General features: G+C 39.5%; 1 protein-coding gene across 1 annotated transcript in view; it reads left to right on the top strand.

Annotated features, from left to right (window-relative positions):
- The window catches only part of CERKL (ceramide kinase like), a 95,002-nt gene that overhangs the window by 56,273 nt on the left and 18,127 nt on the right, over positions 1-20,602 (top strand). The window contains exons 3-4 of the mRNA XM_059703933.1: positions 9,380-9,511; positions 16,928-16,991. Coding sequence (XP_059559916.1) covers positions 9,380-9,511; positions 16,928-16,991 — 196 coding nt within the window. The remainder of the gene's footprint in view (positions 1-9,379; positions 9,512-16,927; positions 16,992-20,602) is intronic.

Consider the following 20,602-nt stretch of genomic DNA (forward strand, 5'->3'; position numbering starts at 1 on the left):
TGGTCTGTTCCATACTTTATTCAATACATCACAATGTCTGGACATTTTGATTATTTCTCATATCTTCAATCACAAATAATGCTGCAATAAATAAACTTGTACATATTGTAGCTTGGGGGTAACTTTGTAGAAGTAGACTTCTGGATTAAAGTGTAAGTGCATGTGTAGTTTAGTTAGGTATTGAATAAGTTCCCTTCTAGAGGATTTGGACCTTTTTTTTTCATGTTCACCAGCCATGTATGGAAATGTCTTCCAAAATAAATTAAAATTCACTTTATCATAAGATTATAAAAATCTGGTAAAAATAAATGGATATATTTGGTTAGATTTTTTTCTTTCTTTTTCTCTCTTTGATCTCCTTCCTGCTTGTGTACTCTTGCTCGATCTACATAGTCTTGACCCCTTTATTGATTAATACTGAAGTATTGAGGTACTACCAGCAGCAGGTGATTTTTTCTATTAACTGCTATTCAGTCTTGCAGCTGTTAGAAAGACATGTCACATTGGTGGGCTGCGTGTGAAGTTAGTGGGCTTGTTTGTTACTTTAAGTAAACCATATAGCACTGAGTTATTTTCATCTGTATGTGTAACGATGCACGTCAATAAGCTTTTGCTGATAGGAAAGTGAAATTGGTGCATTTAATATAAATCACCTAATACAAAATATCTGCAATGCTGAGCTCTGCTGGGAAGTTGTCAGGTCTTACGTGTGAAAGGCGAGGCTTTTACCATCACGGTTACACATTAACTGAGTATAGTTAATATTAATAGCTCCTGAGATTTGTGGCAAAAGGGAAGTCTTTATTTCCTGTGGTTGGCTTTGTTCTTTGCAGCAACTTGCTTGCTTTTCTGTGTAAAAAGGCTGCGAGTATACACAGGACTATGACAAGGTCCTGGGCTCTTAATTTTGATGAACACCATGCCATTTCCACCGCGCTGCACGCAAAACAGCACAGATGTGAGTCTGGGAGTGGCGTCCCCGCAGCTCTCAGGAGCCTTTGTTTGGAGAACACCCTGATTAACCCCCACCCTTCATGGTTCATTGACTCACTGATAGATCAAGTTTAAACTAGTACATATTAGCACATTTGTTACTAACGGAGGAACAGTTGGCCATTCTGTTTTACATTGCTGGTTCATTGCAAACCGGGGTGCTAAAAGGTCTGGACTCTAGAGTATGAATTGAGAGGTTACCAAAGGACTAAGGACCAAGTCAGTTGCATATTCATGTTGAATCATACCTACATTTGTAAAAATTATGAGTAAATGATAATTATCACTCTGGGATTCATTTTTTCAAGGAGTTCAGGGAATTTGTGTCTCAATAGAACTTTTGTATTGAACAGTTTGTCATTGTATAAGAGAAGAACAAGGTTGTCATATTTTAAAAATATTTTTCATAGGGTTCTTGTAGCTAGTGATTTTACCTAAATCTTTACAGTGTACTATATTTCTCTATTACGTGGAAATAGTTATTGTTTGGGCAAGAGGTCTAGAATAGGATACACATATCTATTTCCTCATGTACAAAATTAAACTTTTTATTAATAAATTAATTACATTTAGTAAAACTCAAAGAACTTTCTCCTCTTTCTTACCTCCCTAACCTAGTTTTCAAAGTCTCCGAAAGCTTTTCTATTGTTACAGTTCTTTTCATGGAAGATAGGTTTACCTATTCATTTGACAGCCTTAGCTGGTGAATTTTATCTCGACATCATCTTTGCTCACCTGTGCCACCCCCTTGGCTACCTACTTCTCTTTGAATTTTCCTTTCTCTTGTGAGATGATGAAGCTCTGAGTGCGCTGATGGGGCTGAGGGACACCACTGAGTCCAAGCCTAGGATATGACTATTGAGTTTGCTTTTCAAAACCGATCAGTGCCATGTAGACTAAAGTCAGTTTCTTCTAGGGACACTTTCTGATTTTTATTATAACATTATTTGTTTCTGGAAGGCCAACTGATTTATTTTAGATTCTGAGCAAAAAGGTCAGTATGTATGTAATATACATATATTAATACACACACACACACACACACACACACACACACACATATGGTAGCTATTGTGTGCCAGATACTATTGTAGGAACTAGTAAGATAGCAGAGAGCAGAACCGTAAAGTCTTTGACCTCAAGTAGCTTAAATTCCAGTGGTAGTGGGGTGTCCTAGGCTGTTTGAGCTGCTATAACAAAGTACCACATACTGGTTGGCTTATAAATAACAGAAATTTATTTCTTATAGTTCTGGGGGCTGGACGTCTGAGCGCAGGGTGTCAGCATGGTCAGGTTCTGGGGAGAAGCCTCTTTTTGTGTCTTCTAACGGCAAAAAGAGCGGTAGAGCACTCTCTGGGGTCTCTTTTATAAGAGCACTAATCCCATGCATAGCAGCTCTACCCACATCATTTAATCACCTCCCAAAGCCCCCACCTCCTAATACCTCACGTTGGGGATTAGGATGTCAACATATACATTTTGAGGGGACACAAACATTTAGGCTATAAGAAAAATATCAAATATATTTTCCATGATGTGAAATGATAGGTACCACCAGGCAATGGGATGGAAGTATTTGCTGTTATACAGAGCTGATCAAGGAAGGCTTCGTTGGCTGTGATGTTTTAGAAGAGAACTGAAAGCAGTGGGGAGAGGGAGCCATATAGATATCTAAGGAAATGGATTCCAGCAGAGGGAACAGTAAGTGCTGAAACTTGAGCAAGAAAGTTCTGCACAGAGTCAAGTCAGCAGGAAGCAAAGTAATGGGAAGTGAAGTCACAGAGGTGGCTGGGCAGAGAACATGAAGGGTCTTGCAAGCTTTGTATCATTTTTAACTTTTATTTTTGGGAAAATGGGGGGGGCATTTGGACATTTTAAGCAAAGGAGCAACATGATATAACTCACTTTTAAAATATTCTGGCTGTCAAGTGGAGAATAGACTCTATGAGTGGGAGAGAAGATTGAAGTAGGAGACCAGTTAAGTGGAAATTGGTATAATCCAGGTGAGACGTGGTGACTTAAATCAGGATGGGAGCAGGAGAGGTGGTGTGAAGAGGTCAGACTTTGGACTTGTTTTGAAGATAGAACTGGCTGGGTTTATTGACTTAGTGGATATGGGCCATATTGAGAGAAAAAGTCAAGGATGATATCAATATGTATTTTAGTATATTATTAAAAAGTGTCAAACATAGAAAATATAAAAACAACATTACTATTGGCACCTATATTCCTACCACCTAGATTCTACAGTTCTTAACATTTTTCCATATTTGCTTCAAACATTTTATTCTGTCAATGTGTTTTAAAATAAATTGTAGACATCGTGACATTTCTGCCAGAAATAGTTCAGTATGCATCGTTAAAAATAGTCATTTCACAAATAACCAAATATCATTATAAACAAGCTGTTTGGTCCCTATTGAAATTTTCCTCATGTTTTCCAAAATGTCTTTTATAGCGGATTTGTACAGTTAAGTGTCCAACCAGCGCTCATTCGTTGAATGTATTTAAACTAAACATTTCCCTCTGCATCATCTTTTTCATTTTGACATTGACTTAGGAAAGAGATTGGATTACTTGTCAAGTAGACAGTCCTCTCAAGTGGTGGCTGTTTTCTTTGCCATGGGTTTCATACAACTGGTCCTAGTGTTGTATGTTTGTCGATGTTTTCATGTCGTCCTTGCATCTCACTGCTATTTTGGGACCATTTTCTCAGTGTATTCTTTTAAAAATCATCATCATTAAAGCTCCATCCATCAGCCACCGCCAGCTCCTCTACTTGTAGTCTTGTGCAAACTACTGTGTCCTTCTCTCAGTTCTAAAGATTTAATTCCCACCTCACCTCGCTCCTTCTAACAGTCTTGCAGTCATAACTCTGTGTGTTTTGTAGAAGTTCTCCCAGCTTTTGGCCTCTTCTTCAAAGATCTTGACCTGCGCTTGCTTCACTTTACCCACTTCCTCCCATAATCATATTTCTCCATCAGTGGTTCTCAGAGTGCGGTACCCAGACCAACATCAACAGCATCATCTGGGAACTTGTAATAAAGGTGACCTCTCAGACCCCACCCCAGATGACTGAGTCCAAAACTCTGGGGTTGGGACCCAGAAATCTGTATTTAAGAAGCCCTTCAGGTAATTCTGATGAATATGGAAGCTCATCAAATCTTACTGTGATTAGCTATAACTCATTGTCTCAATTTCAAGCATCCTACCTTCTACATGGCTACTGCCGTCTGTCTTCCTAGCTCACCTGTTCTACTCTCCCAACTCCTAAAATCCTTCAGCTTCACTAAGACCACAATTTATTGACTCTACAAGTTGTTCACTAGTCCTTACCCTTCTTACGTCCTCACTTTCCTTTTATCCAGCCACACATTTGACTACGCTTGGACTGTCCTCTTACACATACCATATCCAAAAAGTACACAAGTCCTGTCATCTCTCCCTCCAAAATATATCTGAAATCTAACTTTTTTTTTTTTTTTAGTTTCCACTTCACTCTAGTCCAAGCACAATCATTTCCCATCTGGAATATTTCAACTGCTCTTACTTTATCAGTATTTTCCCTCACTGTGTCTACTTCGCACACAGCAGCTAGAGTGATCCTTCTAACACCCCAGGGTATGTTGCTGCACTGCTCAGCATTCTCCATGCTTCTCTCGCTCAGAACATGAGCTACAGTCACAGCACCCACAAGGTTCTGGGTGATCTGATTGTCCTGGCCAGCAAGTCACTTCTCCTGCCTTTGCCTTCACTCTTTCCCATTAGAGAGCTTCATTTTTTTTCTGTATATATTTTATTGATTTTTTACAGAGAGGAAGGGAGAGGGACAGAGAGCCAGAAACATCGATGAGAGAGAAACATCGATCAGCTGCCTCCTGCACACTCCCCATTGGGGATGTGCCCGCAACCCAGGCACATGCCCCTGACCGGAACTGAACCTGGGACCCTTCAGTCCGCAGGCTGATGCTCTATCCACTGAGCCAAACCAGCCAGGGCTTCATTTTTATCCTTAGGACTTATTACCACTTGACATACTCTGAATTCTCTTGTTCATTTCTGTGTCCCCTCATTGGCATGAAAGCTTCGTGAGGGCAGAGGTTTACTTCATTCACTGATAGAGCCTCAGCTTCTAGTACCCTGCCTGGCTAATGACAGGCATGCAGTTTTGTGTGAATAATGAATGGATATTATTGTGCTCTATATGGCCTGAGGGTAACACTACCCTTTTATTCAGTCATCAAATATTTGGCCATCTACTGTATACCCTTCACTAAGGGGATAGAATATGGAGAAAAACCCCAGAGAGTTTCCAGTCCAGTATGGGAGAACAACTAATAAATAGATATAAAATTACAACATTGTAGGTATCAAGATTGGGGTCTGTACAAACCTGTAAGAATAAATGGGGGGAAATAACCCAGCCAAAGTTGCATAGCCAAGGAGGCCATGTGGGATTTCCCAAGGAAGTGACGAAGGTGAGTCAAAACAAAGAGTAGAAGTTAATTGGACCAAGTGGCTATGGTGGCAGAAAGTGTAGGTGGGCAGATAAAGGGGAGGACAGGTGCAAAGGCACTGTGGTAGAGGGAACATAGTGAGTTCCAGGACCCAAACAGAATAGAGGAGGAAGCATGGGAGGACAGAAGGTTGTAGACTTTTAAATGATATCTCTTTATTCCATCTAATTAAGAACATGTTTCAAAATTCTGTTTTATTCATAGAAATCCCTGCCTGATCTCTAAATTGGTATCAGATTACCACCTGATTTATATACACTTAGACTTTAGCTTCCTAACCATCATATTAAGTGTACCCAAAAGGAAGAGAAATGAGAAAATGAGCTTTGTTGATTTGTGTTTAAAAGACCTCAATTTACCAGAATACCTGAAGAATGGAATATTCGTATGAATGTATTTAGTTTTTATTGCTATTGTTAGCTGAGGCTTATTGCCAACTGAGGCTTAAGAATTAAATTATTTTGTTTAAATCTTTTTGGAAAATCTTGAAACAATAATTTTATCCTCTTTCCTGCCTTATTTAGGGGGTTATTTCACAAGGGTTGGACGGGACATTTTTGGTGCACTTTTATACATATATGTTCAAAGGCTACAAGCTTTCAGGAACAATGAGCTTATCCTCACAAGCCCCAACCAACTGTTTCTCACTTTCACAAACTTCCATTCTCCCACGGTCATGATGTAGGAAGAGGGAGAGACACAGGTTGCTTTTCATGGTAACATCTGGGGACTGTCATTTGGTGCCTCGATACCTTCTGTACTGGAACTGGCCCTGCCTGAGAAACGAAGCAGAGTCCTTTGATACATTTACCAGGTGAGGCAAACTTAATTTCGATATTTAATCTGACACTCAGACCCGGGGCTTCAGAACGAGTTTCTTGTCCTTGTCGTCTTTTCAATAAAAGTGAGCCCTGGATTTATGTGCCTAGTCCCCCCTGGTTAAAGGACAGCAGTTCTGTCCTTTAGGGCATTTTTTTTTCTTTTTATACCTGATTTGGAATCACTTGTCATCCAAATGATTTATATTTACTTGTTATCTCTTTAACCTCCTTCATGGGAATAGGTCCTCTGCCTTTCTTTGCCTTGGCATTTAAAAAAAACACATGTCTTTATGGATTTTAGAGAGAGAGGAAGGGAGAGGGAGAGATAGAAGCATGGATGAGAGAGAAACATTGATTGGCTGCTTTCTGTGTGCCCCCTACTGGGGATTGAGCCGGAATCCAGTGACCTCTTGTTGCATAGGGGGATGCTCAATCCACTGACTTACACCAGCCGGGCAACATTTTTTTTAAGAGTTTAATGCAGTTATTTTAAGAATGCTCCTCGGTTTGTGTTGTCTGAGTGTTCCATCGTGTTCGACCCACATTATGCACTTTGGGAAGAAGTACCACAGAAGTGGTTGTGTGCCCTTCTCCGTGCTCTGTTGCCTGTCGTGAGGCATATGTGTCGTTTGTACCATAAAGGGTGTTGTTAACTGTAAATGGAGACATTTTACTCTTGGTAACGAGAATAATAAGGAGGGACAGAGTTTAAGAATAAGTAAATATTTTATTCCCCAACTGACTGTCTCTGATGGTTTTAACTTCCATTGCTAATTCTCGCCTGAATCCATTGTTACGATGGTTGAGCATAGAGATTTTTTCTAACTCTCTTAAGTTCTCCCATATTTATTAGTTGTCATTCTACTATAAGACAGTTTCCTTTCTCCCCTTTAGGATGATATATTACTGTCTTTATTCCATTTTTTATTGTTCAGGTTTGGCTTATGAGAATCCTGAGATGAGATAGTGGGTAGTTCATCAGAGTTTTCTGTATTAAGCGAGAAGCCAGATAGGCGAATTCTGTTGTTGAATGGGAAAGGCAAGAAAGTGGTATTTGAAGTGAGCTTTGGAAACGCGGTAGAATTTTGAGAGAAAGGGTGATACTGTGGAGTGGAAAGGAAAAACCGTCTGAATAAGGGGGGCCTGGAATACCTGCTCTTTGACAAGCCCGTGGGTCCAGGGCATGATGGGGAAGCTGAAACGGAACAAAAAAACTCCTGCAGGTACCTTAGCATTGTGCATTGGCCAGGCGGGTTGCACTGCTCAGATTTTCCTCCATCCCCCCACCTCTGCTTTTTGCTAAGGGATAGGGTGAGGTGTAAGGAAGGAGGGGATTTTAAGTAGGGAAAACAGCATGAGCCCCAAACCACACTTGAATACTCCTTCTCCAGGGAGCCTTTTCCAGGTCCCTACTAGGAATTAACCACCCTCCTCTCAGACACTCCCGTGGCACCTTGCAACTCTGCTAACAAGTCCTTTCTGTCTTGCCCTACTTCCCAGCACTCAGCACAAATGCTCAATAAATGTGTCTCAGTATGAGAGAAGAAGGGCAGACACGGGGTAGGAGTTTGTTTGTCGGCGAGGTGGGGGGGGGGGGGAGGAGGGAGGGGGGGAAGGGTTGTGTGTGGAGGTGGCGGGCGGGCTCTGAATGTCATGTTAAGGGCTTTGGGCTCGCTCTGCCTACAGCCCTGAGCCATGGCAGCTTTTGAAAATTGCAGGGCTGGTCCAGCTGGGATGGAAGGAGAACATTAAAGTGTCCCCGTGTGGCCTGGAGAGCACTGAGCCAGAGGCAACAGCCAGGATGGGCAAAGGAACTGGAGAAGTAGTTACCACCTCCTGAACCTGGGTACCCATTTGAATGGAGGGATTGAAAGAGAAGGAAGGAATTGCACATGGCTTTGAGGTTTCAGGACGGGGGAGCTAGGAGACAGACAGGGGCCTCTTACTGAAAGAGGGACCCAGGGGCCATTACAGAGCACATAAGGGGTTCAGCATGGTCCTAGCACTTCCTCATTCCAAACTCAGGGTCCCTGAGTTCAAAACGGTATGTGCTGTTGAAAGGTTCAGTTGTATCAGATATGATGGGAAACGACATATTGTCTCTAAATGAGGCACAAAAACCTGACCTTGGTGCAGTGAACATTTTTCATTTGGCTTTCGTAATGGTTTTATTAAAAACGGATGCTAGTAGCGGCTTTTTTAACCTTGACCTGGGGCCGTGTGAGAGCAGCTTACCATGAGCCGGTCAGCAGCTTTCCTTTGGCTCCTGTGTCCCTCCTGCCCCCTCCCTAACAACAGAAAATTTGCTCTGCACCTGCTCCAACTGGGTTCTAAGTGATGAACATCTTGCAAGCCCAGAAAATTGTAGTATCAAATCTCAGCCCCAACTGTGAGGCAGCACTATCATCGGACCCCGCCGAGAGGGGCTGCTTTCCCGGTTCCCCGGGGGAGAGTCCTTTCTCCCTGGCCCCTTCTCAGGCTAGAACTATGACCCAAACCCAGATTTTAGCTCCCAGCATGCATTGCTCTGGCTGCAGACCCTGACCCCGCCCTGCACGCTCGCCCTCACCCCGCAGGTCAGGCCTGGGTAGCCCCGAGGTCCCCAGAATGCCCCGTTCCAATGATGAGCATATTTATCCAAGGAGAGGAAATAGGCTTTTCTATTTGTACAGTCCCTCGCTTTTCTCCCCAGAAACACATGCTAAAGGAACATTGGATATATCATTTGTGACTTGGTAAATATATAAAAACTTTGCCTAATAATCACAATGTTTCTTTTATTCACATATTCCTTCATACATGAAATGCTTTGTTATAACTCATGATTTATTTTTTAAGAGGGATATTCCCATTTTCACTGCTAAGAAATGTACATGTTTTAAGCTAATGCCATATTTAGGAAAACTCCTGTAAGAATTTCAAATAAAATTAGCAAATAGTATTCAGATAGGTCTATAACATCCTAATTGGACTTAGTCTATGGTTTTAAAGGGAATAAAAAAATGCTGACAGAGACGGTGTAACATTATCTCTATGCTTGCTTCTTAGGTTTTTCAAACAGACCCAAGTCATTAAAAATATTCCTAAATCCCCAAAGCCACAAAAAGGAAGCTACACAGATATATTATGAGAAGGTGGAACCGCTGTTGAAGATCGCAGGAATTAAGACTGATGTAAAAAGTACGTCATTTTCAGAATATAATTTTGCCATTAAAAAAAAAATGACACTTTAAGGAAACGAAACAACCTGAATTTGTTCTTAATCCAAATTTAGGAAGCTACTTGTAATATCTAAAGCTGTTTAAGTGTTTTATAACCTCTGCGGCAGCCAGCTTCAGGATGATAAGTTTAATTATTTTTTCTTTATTGTGATATTTTGTTACGATATCGGTATTTTCTCTTTAGAGCATTTTCCAGACTTTAACAATTACTAGGTATTGCTTTTTGATATCTTCGTTGACATGTCTGCTATTTACACATCATTTCTGCAACTTGGCAGGCAGTGGACTTTCACCGACTTAAATGTTGGATGTCTTTCCTTGGAATCCTTCATTAGGTGGTTTTTGTTCTGACTCTGACCCCTGCTGGTTAGGTCAACACTAAGCACTTAACTGCTGGTTTTAGATGAATATAAAGAAACCAGATGCTTAAATCCATTGTCTGAAATAAGAAAGGTGCTTAGGTTTGTGCTCAGGACAATAGAAACTTGCTACTTCTGAAGTTCATGGACAGAAGATTAGTAAAATGTTTTTCAACTTTTTGAATTTGGTAACCAAATTATTTTGAGACAAGTTTATTTTTCCCATGGGGAGGTGGGACTGAGAAGGAGGGTTGATGCTACTCTCGATAACATACCCTCAATTTTTCTGGTTTTGCTTCTATGTAGCTTTACTAATACACAGTGTAAATTTATAGCAGATTTTAATTTATGAAGAGTACTGAGTGATAAGTTTGCCCAGGAGTCACCTCGTCCCAGTGATAAATTCCTGGGGGTGGGATCCAGAGTGACCCGGCTTTGCTCAGCAATGTTCCTAAGGTTAGTGAAGCCCACACCTCCTGATTGATGAATTGGGGCAGAAGGAAGTTTCTAAACATAAAATGGAAACAAGAAAGAAAAGGCAATCACTGTGGGAAGGTCAGCCACCTGAAAAGGCTACTACAACAAAAGAAGTTCAAGAGAAATGAACATAAAAAACACAAGAGAAATTTCTGAATTAAAATTAAATTGTAGCCAAAGAACTATAGCCCACAGACACTGACAACAATGTGGTGATGGCCAGAGGGAGGAAGGGAGTGGGGGCTGGGTGGAGGTGGGCAAAGGGGGGTGTGGGATGAGGACACCTGTAATAGTGTCACCAATAGAAATAAAGTTAAAAATTAAAAAAATGTGCTGCTTGGTAAAGTCTCAAAATAAAGTAAGAGTGTAGAAATTACCCTTTCATCATGTGGCTTTTGGCTTGCTTAGATGATTACAAGCAAAAGAAACAGTACAAATCTGTCGTTCTTTCCCACTGAAGATGTTGAAAGATTGGCAGAAGGAAGTTTGAAATTCATATTAGAATGAGTGGAATAAACTTATTGGCAAACTCATTAAAATTATTTTGTTTCATATTATTTTTATTTAATATCCAGAACAGTTTTATGTGGATATTACTATATATCATTCAATTCAAGAAGCTTTTGTTGAATGATTTGTGTGAAACATTATGCAGAATGGGAGATGAATAAGATATACAACCTGTTCCTGAGTGACCTGTATAGGTCATTAGGGATGCAAATAGGTATTTAAAATAAATGTCATTGGGATAACTTAAAAGAACTATGGTATCTCCAAGGGTGATATTAATTTTGACCACAAGACTCAAAGTATTTGAATTGGGCAGTTTTGGAGTGCCAGAAAAGGCAAAGAATGGTTTTCCGTGCATACATAGCAGAAGAAAAGTGAGAGAAGGTAGGCCAGCTAGCAGGCACATACAGGTGGTGTGTGTGTGTGTGTGTGTGTGTGTGTGTGTGTGTGTGTGTGTGTGTGTGTGTGTGTGTGCGTGTGTTGTACCCATAATATCCAGGGAGTACTTGTGCTCTGCCTTTTAGTTTTGACTTCATCTTAAATCTGGTAGTTTCTGTCATCATAAAATGGTTGCCAGTGGATTGGATTTTTCTTTATTCAAATCTAGTGGGGTGGGAAGAGGTATGTGTATGTGAGAGATCCAATTCTTTACTTCTGAAAAAGGATTCAAATTTCTTCCTTTTAGATTGACTGCCAGTGTGGTATGTATGCCCAACCTGGAGCAATCGATCTCTTAACTCTCTGTAACCTTCCCTTGGGCTGAAGGTGGGACCCCATTTTCCTGAAGGCTGAGAATTCCTGAATTGATCCTGGATTCTGTTAGGGAGATAAAAAGGTGAATGGGCTTCTGTGAAGGCCCCCAGCAATGTGCATGAGGAAGTTTGAGTCCGGATTATGGATGGATCTTAATGCTACCCTCAGGAGTTTATTCATCAGGCATGGATCTGGAGTGGGTATAAATGTTTTAGAGTTGTAATCTGGTTCAGCAAAAATGATTCTGCCAGCAGAATAGAGAGTAGGAAGACAGAGAGACAGATAGGAGGATCGGAAACTGGAACAGAGGCCTGACCTAAGGCAGAGTTAATGATCGGAATGTGGTTTCCTTCTTAAAACAGTTGTGTGGGAGATAAAAAGATTATGTTATTGGGCTTTTTTTCTAAATTTGTAAATGTTACTGAATGTTATATTTATTTTGAGATAAAATTAGAATATTACATATTTGTGCAGAATGGCTAATTATTGCCTAACACTCCTCCTACAGGCAAAATTATAAAATTGCATCTTTTGCTTATAGAACCACTTCAGTATGTATATTTACTAAATATTTATATAAACATGTTTCCTATTTTGTGTGAAGGGCTGAATAAACATTTGGGTACTTGAAACGTTTTAGAATCCTCCTGCCTAGTCTCACAGTGTCGTTTTGTAGTTTGAATAAAGTAATGTATTTGAAACTACCTTTTGTATTAGAAAATGCTTTAGAAATATCATAATGCTGTGCATTTCAGTTTTATAAAATTATGCAACAGTAAGATTCAATTCACACTTCATTTGAAAGAAAACTCATTTTAAGGAGTAAAGCAGGAAGAGTACATATTTTCTGCACGCCCAGTGTGATTCTTATTCAGTGTATCTTGCATACATTGCTGAGTGCAAATGGAATTTGAATTACATAATAAGTTCTATACAATGATTAACTCATTAGAAGATAGTGCTATATAAATGAGTCAGGATTTGAAAAATTATAGCTAGATATAGTCATTATAAAGTAATTTTTTCTATAACCTTCTTTTAAACATCTCATCATGTTAATAAAAATATACTTGCTCCTTTCATATAGATAGTGCTGAAACCCTGACCACTTCTGGAAATACTTCAGCATCTTTAGAAATAGATGAGCTGAAGTTGCATCCCTCCCATTACCAATGTAGTATTTTATTTTCATAACTAGAGGCCTGGTGCACAAAATTCATGCATGGGTAGGTTCTCTAGGCCTGGCTGATGACCAGGGTTGATCGGGGCCTTCCGGCTGCGGGCCAGGGCCTTCCTTTGTTCCGCGCCACCCCTGGTGGTCAGTCCATGTCATAGTGAGCAATCAAACTCCCGGTCTCCTGGTCAAACTCCCAAGGGGACACTTTGCATATTAGTCTTTTATATAGATAGATGGTTCAGAAAAACTTCTGGAAGAAATCCCCCCAAAAAAACCCCAAAAACCACCGGATTTATTTTTCCTAATAATTTGGTATACGAATCAAGGAAAAGCATGTGTGTCAATCCCATGCAGCTGTGTGATATCATAGCTCTCACTTCCTACCAAAACAGAGGATATTTTAAGAATTAGACTATTAAAGGAAAGAGAAATTTTGAGAGATCCTTGATTCATAGGATAATTCTGAAATTAATGAAGTGAAAAAGTCAAGACAGCAGAGAAATCAAGCTGGAAAGAGCTGTAGAGGCCATCGAACTCCCTTTCCCCACGTGGTAGAGTGCAGGGTGTGACGTTCCTCATGGGTGAGACCCAGCCTTGACTTGGGCATCCTATGACCGAGTCAGTGTGTGCCGTCAATGGGCAATACTGATGGACAGTCTTATCTTGATTTCAGGGTCACTATGTTTTTGTGCAGATTAGAAAATGACGTCTCCTTTTGCTGAATTACAAAAAGGTACCCTGATGGGCTGGCTCAGCTCAAGATCACCTAGCATGTTGGGTACATGCACTGGCTGGATTGCAAGACCCACTTGCCTCTTTGCCTGGTTGCCTTTGTGCAAAACATAAGCCACAACACGGAGAATTTGTGAGCTGATGTTTGCCTCCTTGTCATTTTTATCTACTAGAGTTAATGTTATCCTTTGTGGGAATACATAATAAGTGACATAAATGTATCCCATCTTCTGTATGAGTCATTGAGATATTTGAAAATAGATATAACTATCCTTGATCTCGCTTGTTCGTGGCATGCAATTCAATCTCCTTCAGTCAACCTTTGTATTAACAAAGCACTGCTAAACCTTATCGTGCTCATTATCGTTATTATGGTCAAAGTTACCGCTGAGTACACCCTCGATCTTTGCCAGCTCAGGGCCCACGGGAGTGCCCAGTCACCAGATAATTTTTACTTCCTGGCTGGCCCTGGGCAGAATTGTCAAGAAAGTAGTTTATTGTCACTTCCTCCTTTTTTTCTCCTTACATCTAACTGTTACCCACTCTCCTCTTTGGACTTCTCATGTCTGGCCCTTTGTATCTAACTGGAGCCTTCCCTCCTTTGGCGATGCGGCTTGTTGCTCCTTATATCACCCTGTAGAAAGCTGGGCAATTTGCAAAAACAGAGTCACTAAAGATGGTAGCAGGCTGAGGCAATGCTCCTCTCCAACATCACCTGCTTCTGATTACAAGTCTGGAGAGTGACTGGTCTTACATCAGAGTCAGCTAGCAAGAGAGAAAATTCTAGGTGAAAGGTTCTTTTCATTATTTCATAAATCATTGTGAATGTAAATGGCTGATCCCATTTCATATAGTCAGATGTCAGGTAGGAAGTTGGAACTTTATCCTGGGGACAGTGAAGAGTCATGAATGGGGTTTATGTAGGGAAGTGATGTGATTAAATTTGTGTTGTGAGAAAGGTCATTCTGGCTAGAGTGGGATAAAGGTTGGAGAGAGACAGGAGAAGAGACTGTTGTAACATACTCATTAACGATGGTGGTGCCTATATGCAGGGCATTGGCTGGGGGAGTGTTGGGATGCTACAGCTGTAGCATAATTAAAGCCAGAAACAACTGACCTCGGCCCTGAGATGATTGTGGAGAGTGAAGGAGAGGGATAATCTAGGAAGAAGTCGTTTTCCTGTCTTGAGCAATGGGGAGTGGATTACGGAACACAAACAGAACAATATATTTGAGAGGAAATATATTTAAAGGTGGAAAGGATGCCTTCCTATTTGAGCTTACTGAGTGTGTAGCAAATGACATCTCAGCATTTAATCCAATTATAGAATTTATCACCAGACAAAAAAAATGTTTCCGTATGTCCAAAGGAATTCGTCTGTTTGCACTTTAGCCCATTTTCTCATCAATATTCAATATCAACCTCAAGACAGTACTCTCTTTCAGGTCTGTCTTCCTGTGGAAGTGACTTAAATTGATGGTTAGGATAGGAGATCCCAGCAGTGAGAACTGTTTGAAGGCTTGGAAATAATAGAGACTCCAAATTTCCTCTCTAGAAGGGGTGCAGAGTATCCGCCTCATTGGAAAAGGATGGATGAAAAAAGAGCTGGTAACTTTTGGACACTACATCTGCCCAGCGATCTACTCTTTTTTAATTATTATTATTGTTATGTTCCTTTGGAGTGGCATGATTTGAATCTGGCTTTTTCAGATTCCAGAGTCTATAATATGCCATCTAAATAAATATGTTGAGTCCTTCTACTATATTTAATAACCTATTACTACTTCTTATTGTACATTTATTTTTTAAAATTAGTATACATTGTCTGTATCTAGAATGTGAAGGCCAAGGACTTTATTCATTTTGTCCTAATATATTGTGGTTAGGTTTGCTTCATCTTTTCTGTCTCTTTATTTCAACTCAGCGATTTTATTTAACGTATATACAGTGCCACTTAAAAATTGTTCTTCTTGGATGATTTGCACCCATGTATAATCAAATTCCATCTGCAAGATAAAAGGAAAAAATAAACTGTTATTTAAAATTTTACCTAAGTAAAAATAGCATTCAGCCATGACATACTTTTAAGCTAATTTTGTACTGGGGCTGAGAAGCTTTTCCAAAGTAAGTGTTGGTATAAAAGCGAGACTTGATAATCTGATTCTCAGCAAAAATATTTCTTCATGTTATTCTTAATTCTTTTTAATGTGTGTATGTAGATATTTTATTACTTTGCAGTTAAGATTGTAACTACTTACTGAGGTTATGAATAAATGATCAACACAAAATCATTTATGATAACTTAAACTTCCAAGCTCGTAGCCTTCGTCTGATTAGAATTTAACACAGAGAGGTTTTACTCATGTGAATATAATGGCATTTGAATAAGCTGTGGGAGAATTACAATGTAACGCTGCTGGATACAGAATGATTCTTTTAGACACCAAGACTAATAATATCTAAAAACACTGTAGGAAAAGCTTGAACCATGCTGGCACCAGGGACAGACAGGCATGAAAGATTAATGTAATCTTGCATATAACGATGCACATTCTTACACAAAAAGATCCATCTGCGATGTCACGTCAGTCAGCAGAAATCTTTGATGGGTGGATACAGCTGGGCTGTCTCTTCTGGCAGAGCTGCCCCAGAAAATGCTAAACGTGGCTGGGATGCTTGGTGCCATCTGCAGTGTGCCAGTTTATCCTGTCTCCACTGGCATTTACAATACTGCATGGGGCATCATAACTGTGGAGACAGCAATAGGGAGTGACAGATTCATTTCCTCGGAGGACCAGCTCTGGTGGGCCTGTGCCACCCTCCTTGGCTTGGATCTGTTATCACTGGTGTTGGCTTTGCTTCACATTTCCACATCCAACTCCTCCTCCTTGTAGTCTAGCAGTTCCAGATACACATTCTTCTGGTATGTAAATCTTACACTAACCTTTCAAGTAATTTATTCATGTAAGGTTGCCAAAGCGATTTAACATTGACGGCTTGATGCCAGCCAATATGCCTTATTTTCAAAATACTCCTGCTCTTAGGCTTCTGATTTAAAAGAAATGTGTCTTATTTAGGGAACACTAAGTCGACAGGCACCAAGATAAATTATCCAACTGCTCTGTGTGGGGATATCCCCAAATGACTTATGTAGTTGGAACAGATATATGACCCTCTTTTACATAAAGCTGTAAAACACATCAGGCAAGTAACACTTAATCCTCTTTCCCATGATTAAAATATAAATATTCAAGAATAAATGTTGTTTTGTGACCTGACCATATGTTTATTATATTATTTTGCCAGACCGAGTTAAAAAGTATAGATCATTGTTTAAAAATTTCACTTGTTGTTGTTTTTTTAATAGTAACAGAATATGAAGGGCATGCTCTGTCGCTGCTAAAGGAATGCGACCTACAGGGATTTGATGGGTAGGTTGCATTATTAATCTATGTATGTCATATAGTTTATATTATTAAATGTTTTCATTAGATTTTTTGTTGTTGTTAATCCTCACCTGAGGCTATTTTCTTCCAGAAATGTTTTAGAGAGAGTGGAAGGGAGGGGGAGAGACAGAGAGAGAGAAACATGGATGTGAGAGGGACACATTGACTGGTTGCCCCCTGCACGGGCCTGCAACTAAGTACATGCCTTTGATCAGAATCAAACCCATAACCCTTCAGTCCGAGGGCCGATGCTCTAATCACAGACCAAACTGGCCAGACCTATTTTCATTAGTTTTTAGCTATATATTTGGGACTTACAATTTTAAAATATTTGTGATGTATATAATTAGGCACTATTTCTTTCATATCTGTGTAATGACAGTTAATGGTAATCATGATAACAGGACATAGCCATCACCTCTCAAGATTAGGCATAGAAAGCAAAAAGGAGAAATGTAATCGCAAGTTCTGGGACATCACACTGTTCCAGGCTATACAGAGCTAACATGCAGACACTGGCGTCTGTTCTCCTGAATTCTTGCCTTTACCCGTGTGAGTTTCTAGAAAAGCACTGATGGAAGATATGTCGGTCATACAGCATAACTGTACAATGATTCTCTCTTGCAAATTTATTGAGAGTGTTAATAGCAACCCACTAGTTATTTGACTGTGATTGACAGAGGGTAAATATTTTATAAAAACAAATATATTATCTTCAGAATTCATAACAAGATGTTAATTTAAATTATCTTCTATAATTCTGTGGCTACCTAATAAGTGTGTCATTACCCATAGGCATTGGAAACTGTTGTTTGCAGTGCACTGTGGGAGTGTGCAGAAAGTGTCCACTGAAATGCAAACATTAGAAACGAGGCCAGTGGCATGTAGTTTAATAGCCATTTTTTTAAATATATTTTATTGATTTTTTTACAGAGAGGGAGGTAGAGAGATAGAGAGTTAGAAACATTGATGAGAGAGGAACATCGATCAGCTGCCCCCTGCACATCTCCCACTGGGGATGTGCCCGCAACCAAGGTACATGCCCTTGACCGGAATCGAACCTGGGACCTTTCAGTCCGCAGGCCGACGCTCTATCCACTGAGCTAAACCGTTTTGGCAATAGCCATTTTTAAAAATCAGGTGAATTAACTTGCTAAAGTGCTGGGTCGATAAATAAGACAAAAACAATCTTTTCAAGGGTGGATATTTCAGAGTTCTAAAAGGTGGCGAGTGTGTGAATTATTTGTGTCACGTGGCCACGTGCAAGGGGGACAACAAAAGACTCATCATGTCGAGAAGGGCAGGTGGGTCTTTCAACCAAAGCGAAAGGCTTGCCGTACAAGAACGTGTGAGGGAGGAAAGTGATCTCATCAAAATGGAACCTTAGAAGGGTTGCTTTTCAAAATGCTTCATATTTTTTGCTGAGAAAAATATTAGTAGATGAAGAAAGTTTGGTAAGTAAAATTATTTTTCAAAAAGTAATTTAATAGAGAGGAATAAATCTAGATAGCAATATTATATCAATGATGAGGAATATGGGGCAGGTGATTTAGACTTAGCGCTAGATGGGTTAATTAATAAGCTACATTTAGGAAATTATCAAGTTTACAATTTAAGAAAGTAATTGGGGGAATCATGCCCATTAAGTACATGCTTTAATATGCTGCATAGTCCTGAATCACAGCTTGGGAGTAAGTGTAAGTGTGGCTGCATTTCAAGTAAGCTCTTGCTTCAAAACATGATAATATGAACATGACAGATATCGTAGGTATTAGACCCGGCCTTGCCCTTCAGCGTTATGAAGTGTCCCGCTAAATGTGGTATCTGTGAATAAGTTTCATTGGTAACTATATTTTGCAAGGATCAAGAAGAGCTTTTCAGATTGATGAAAGATTATTGCTCAAGTGTTATATGGTCATCTTTTCCTCTTTACCTAAACCTACTTAATTTTTGTCATTATTTTGCAGTGTGGCACTAACAGAATATATAGATCCTTCAGTTAATACCCACATTTTTTTAACCAAATAGTTTGGCCTACCCATTATATGAACTGAGTTCCAGTAATTACATATTTTTAAATTCTAGCATGCTGATTTAGTTAGGACTTACTATAATTTAAAAGTTCTCTATTTTATAAGATCCTTTAAATAGCTCATTTATTTCCTTGGGCTCAATTTTTTCCTCAGTAGAAACTGATATGGCGATTGGGATCTTAATAAAACGGTCATTTTAATCCACTCCTCTTAGAATTACCTAGAGAGGTATATGAGGAGGACAATGGAAATGTCATTTCTTAGGCACTTCAAAAGAACCATTTTCTAACAAGTGGACGGTTTGAAAATGGAATGCCCTACAGTCCCGAGTTCCCTGTTCCCGAACCTGTTCAAAGAGTGCCTGTATGGGAGCAGTTTTTGAAGAACATATATAAAGACTCCGGGGTGGGATAAGGTGACCTCACTGTTCTCTGGGATTCTGATGAGAGAGGCGCTATCATTCCTCCACGGATGCGCTCTGCCTGACTCTGGGGGAGCTGTTTTTAGACACAGAGAGGTTAGGATCCAAGAAAGAGTCTATGTGTATTTTTCAGTAAAGCAAAAATGGTTTGGTAAGTACTGTTTAAGAAATGTTATTTGCTAGGATTAATGAGTTACATATGTTTCTGTGAAGACACAGTGTGACATATTTCTAAAGCCAACGCGAACAGTGCACCAGTGCTCATGACAGCTGGTGTGCAGCTCCAGTGTGTTCTAGAAAACAGATCCTGTTGCTGAGATTTTAGGCGTGTCGGTTTCTATATTGGCCCCTATTTTTACTGGGCACAAATAGGAAGCTGTGCAAAGGCAAAGAAGAGATGTGAAGCAGTAACAGTTGAATGTATAGTGTACATATGGTTAAGCAAACCTGTAGCTCTGAGTCAATTATAAATATACTAACATTTTCCTGTTTTGTTTGACAGTGTTTTCTGTTTGAATTTATTTAATTATGTATTTTCTTATTTTGTTAATTTCACCATTAACTAGATCCACAGTAATTTAAACATTATTTGGCTCACATTGACATTTTATCACATTGACCATGGTATCTGTATAGTTAAGGGTAGAGAAAAGTATCTCTTTTTCAAAAATGTTTTAAATGAAAAATCCATTCAAAATCATTCAAAAATGATATTGGTTGATAGGTAAATACACAAACATCCATTTAATTTTTAATTTTAGTTTTATAAAGAGATATAAGATAATAGCCTCCAGTTATACTCTTCTAGGCAGAATCACTGGGGCCATGGCAAGAAGAAATTGACTTATCCTAAAAACATAAGCCATATGCCAAATATTAGTTACTCTAAGGGTTATGTTTTAGATTCTCTCAAGTGTGGTTAAATCAGTTCATAATGATAAAAGGTTGATTTCCCCCCCTTTTCTTGTAGTATCCTGACCCTTGTGATATGTTTGCATTAAGTATATTTGTAGGTCTAATAACTACATCTGGAAATGATCTTAATGATCTAGGAGTAGTCAACATAAATAAATACATTCTTTCCTAACTCATTTAATTTCACATTAGTTATCCTGGTAAACTGATTTGCAAAGTAATAAAAC

This window comes from Myotis daubentonii, chromosome 7, assembly GCF_963259705.1.
Source record: "Myotis daubentonii chromosome 7, mMyoDau2.1, whole genome shotgun sequence".
NCBI lineage: Eukaryota > Metazoa > Chordata > Mammalia > Chiroptera > Vespertilionidae > Myotis > Myotis daubentonii.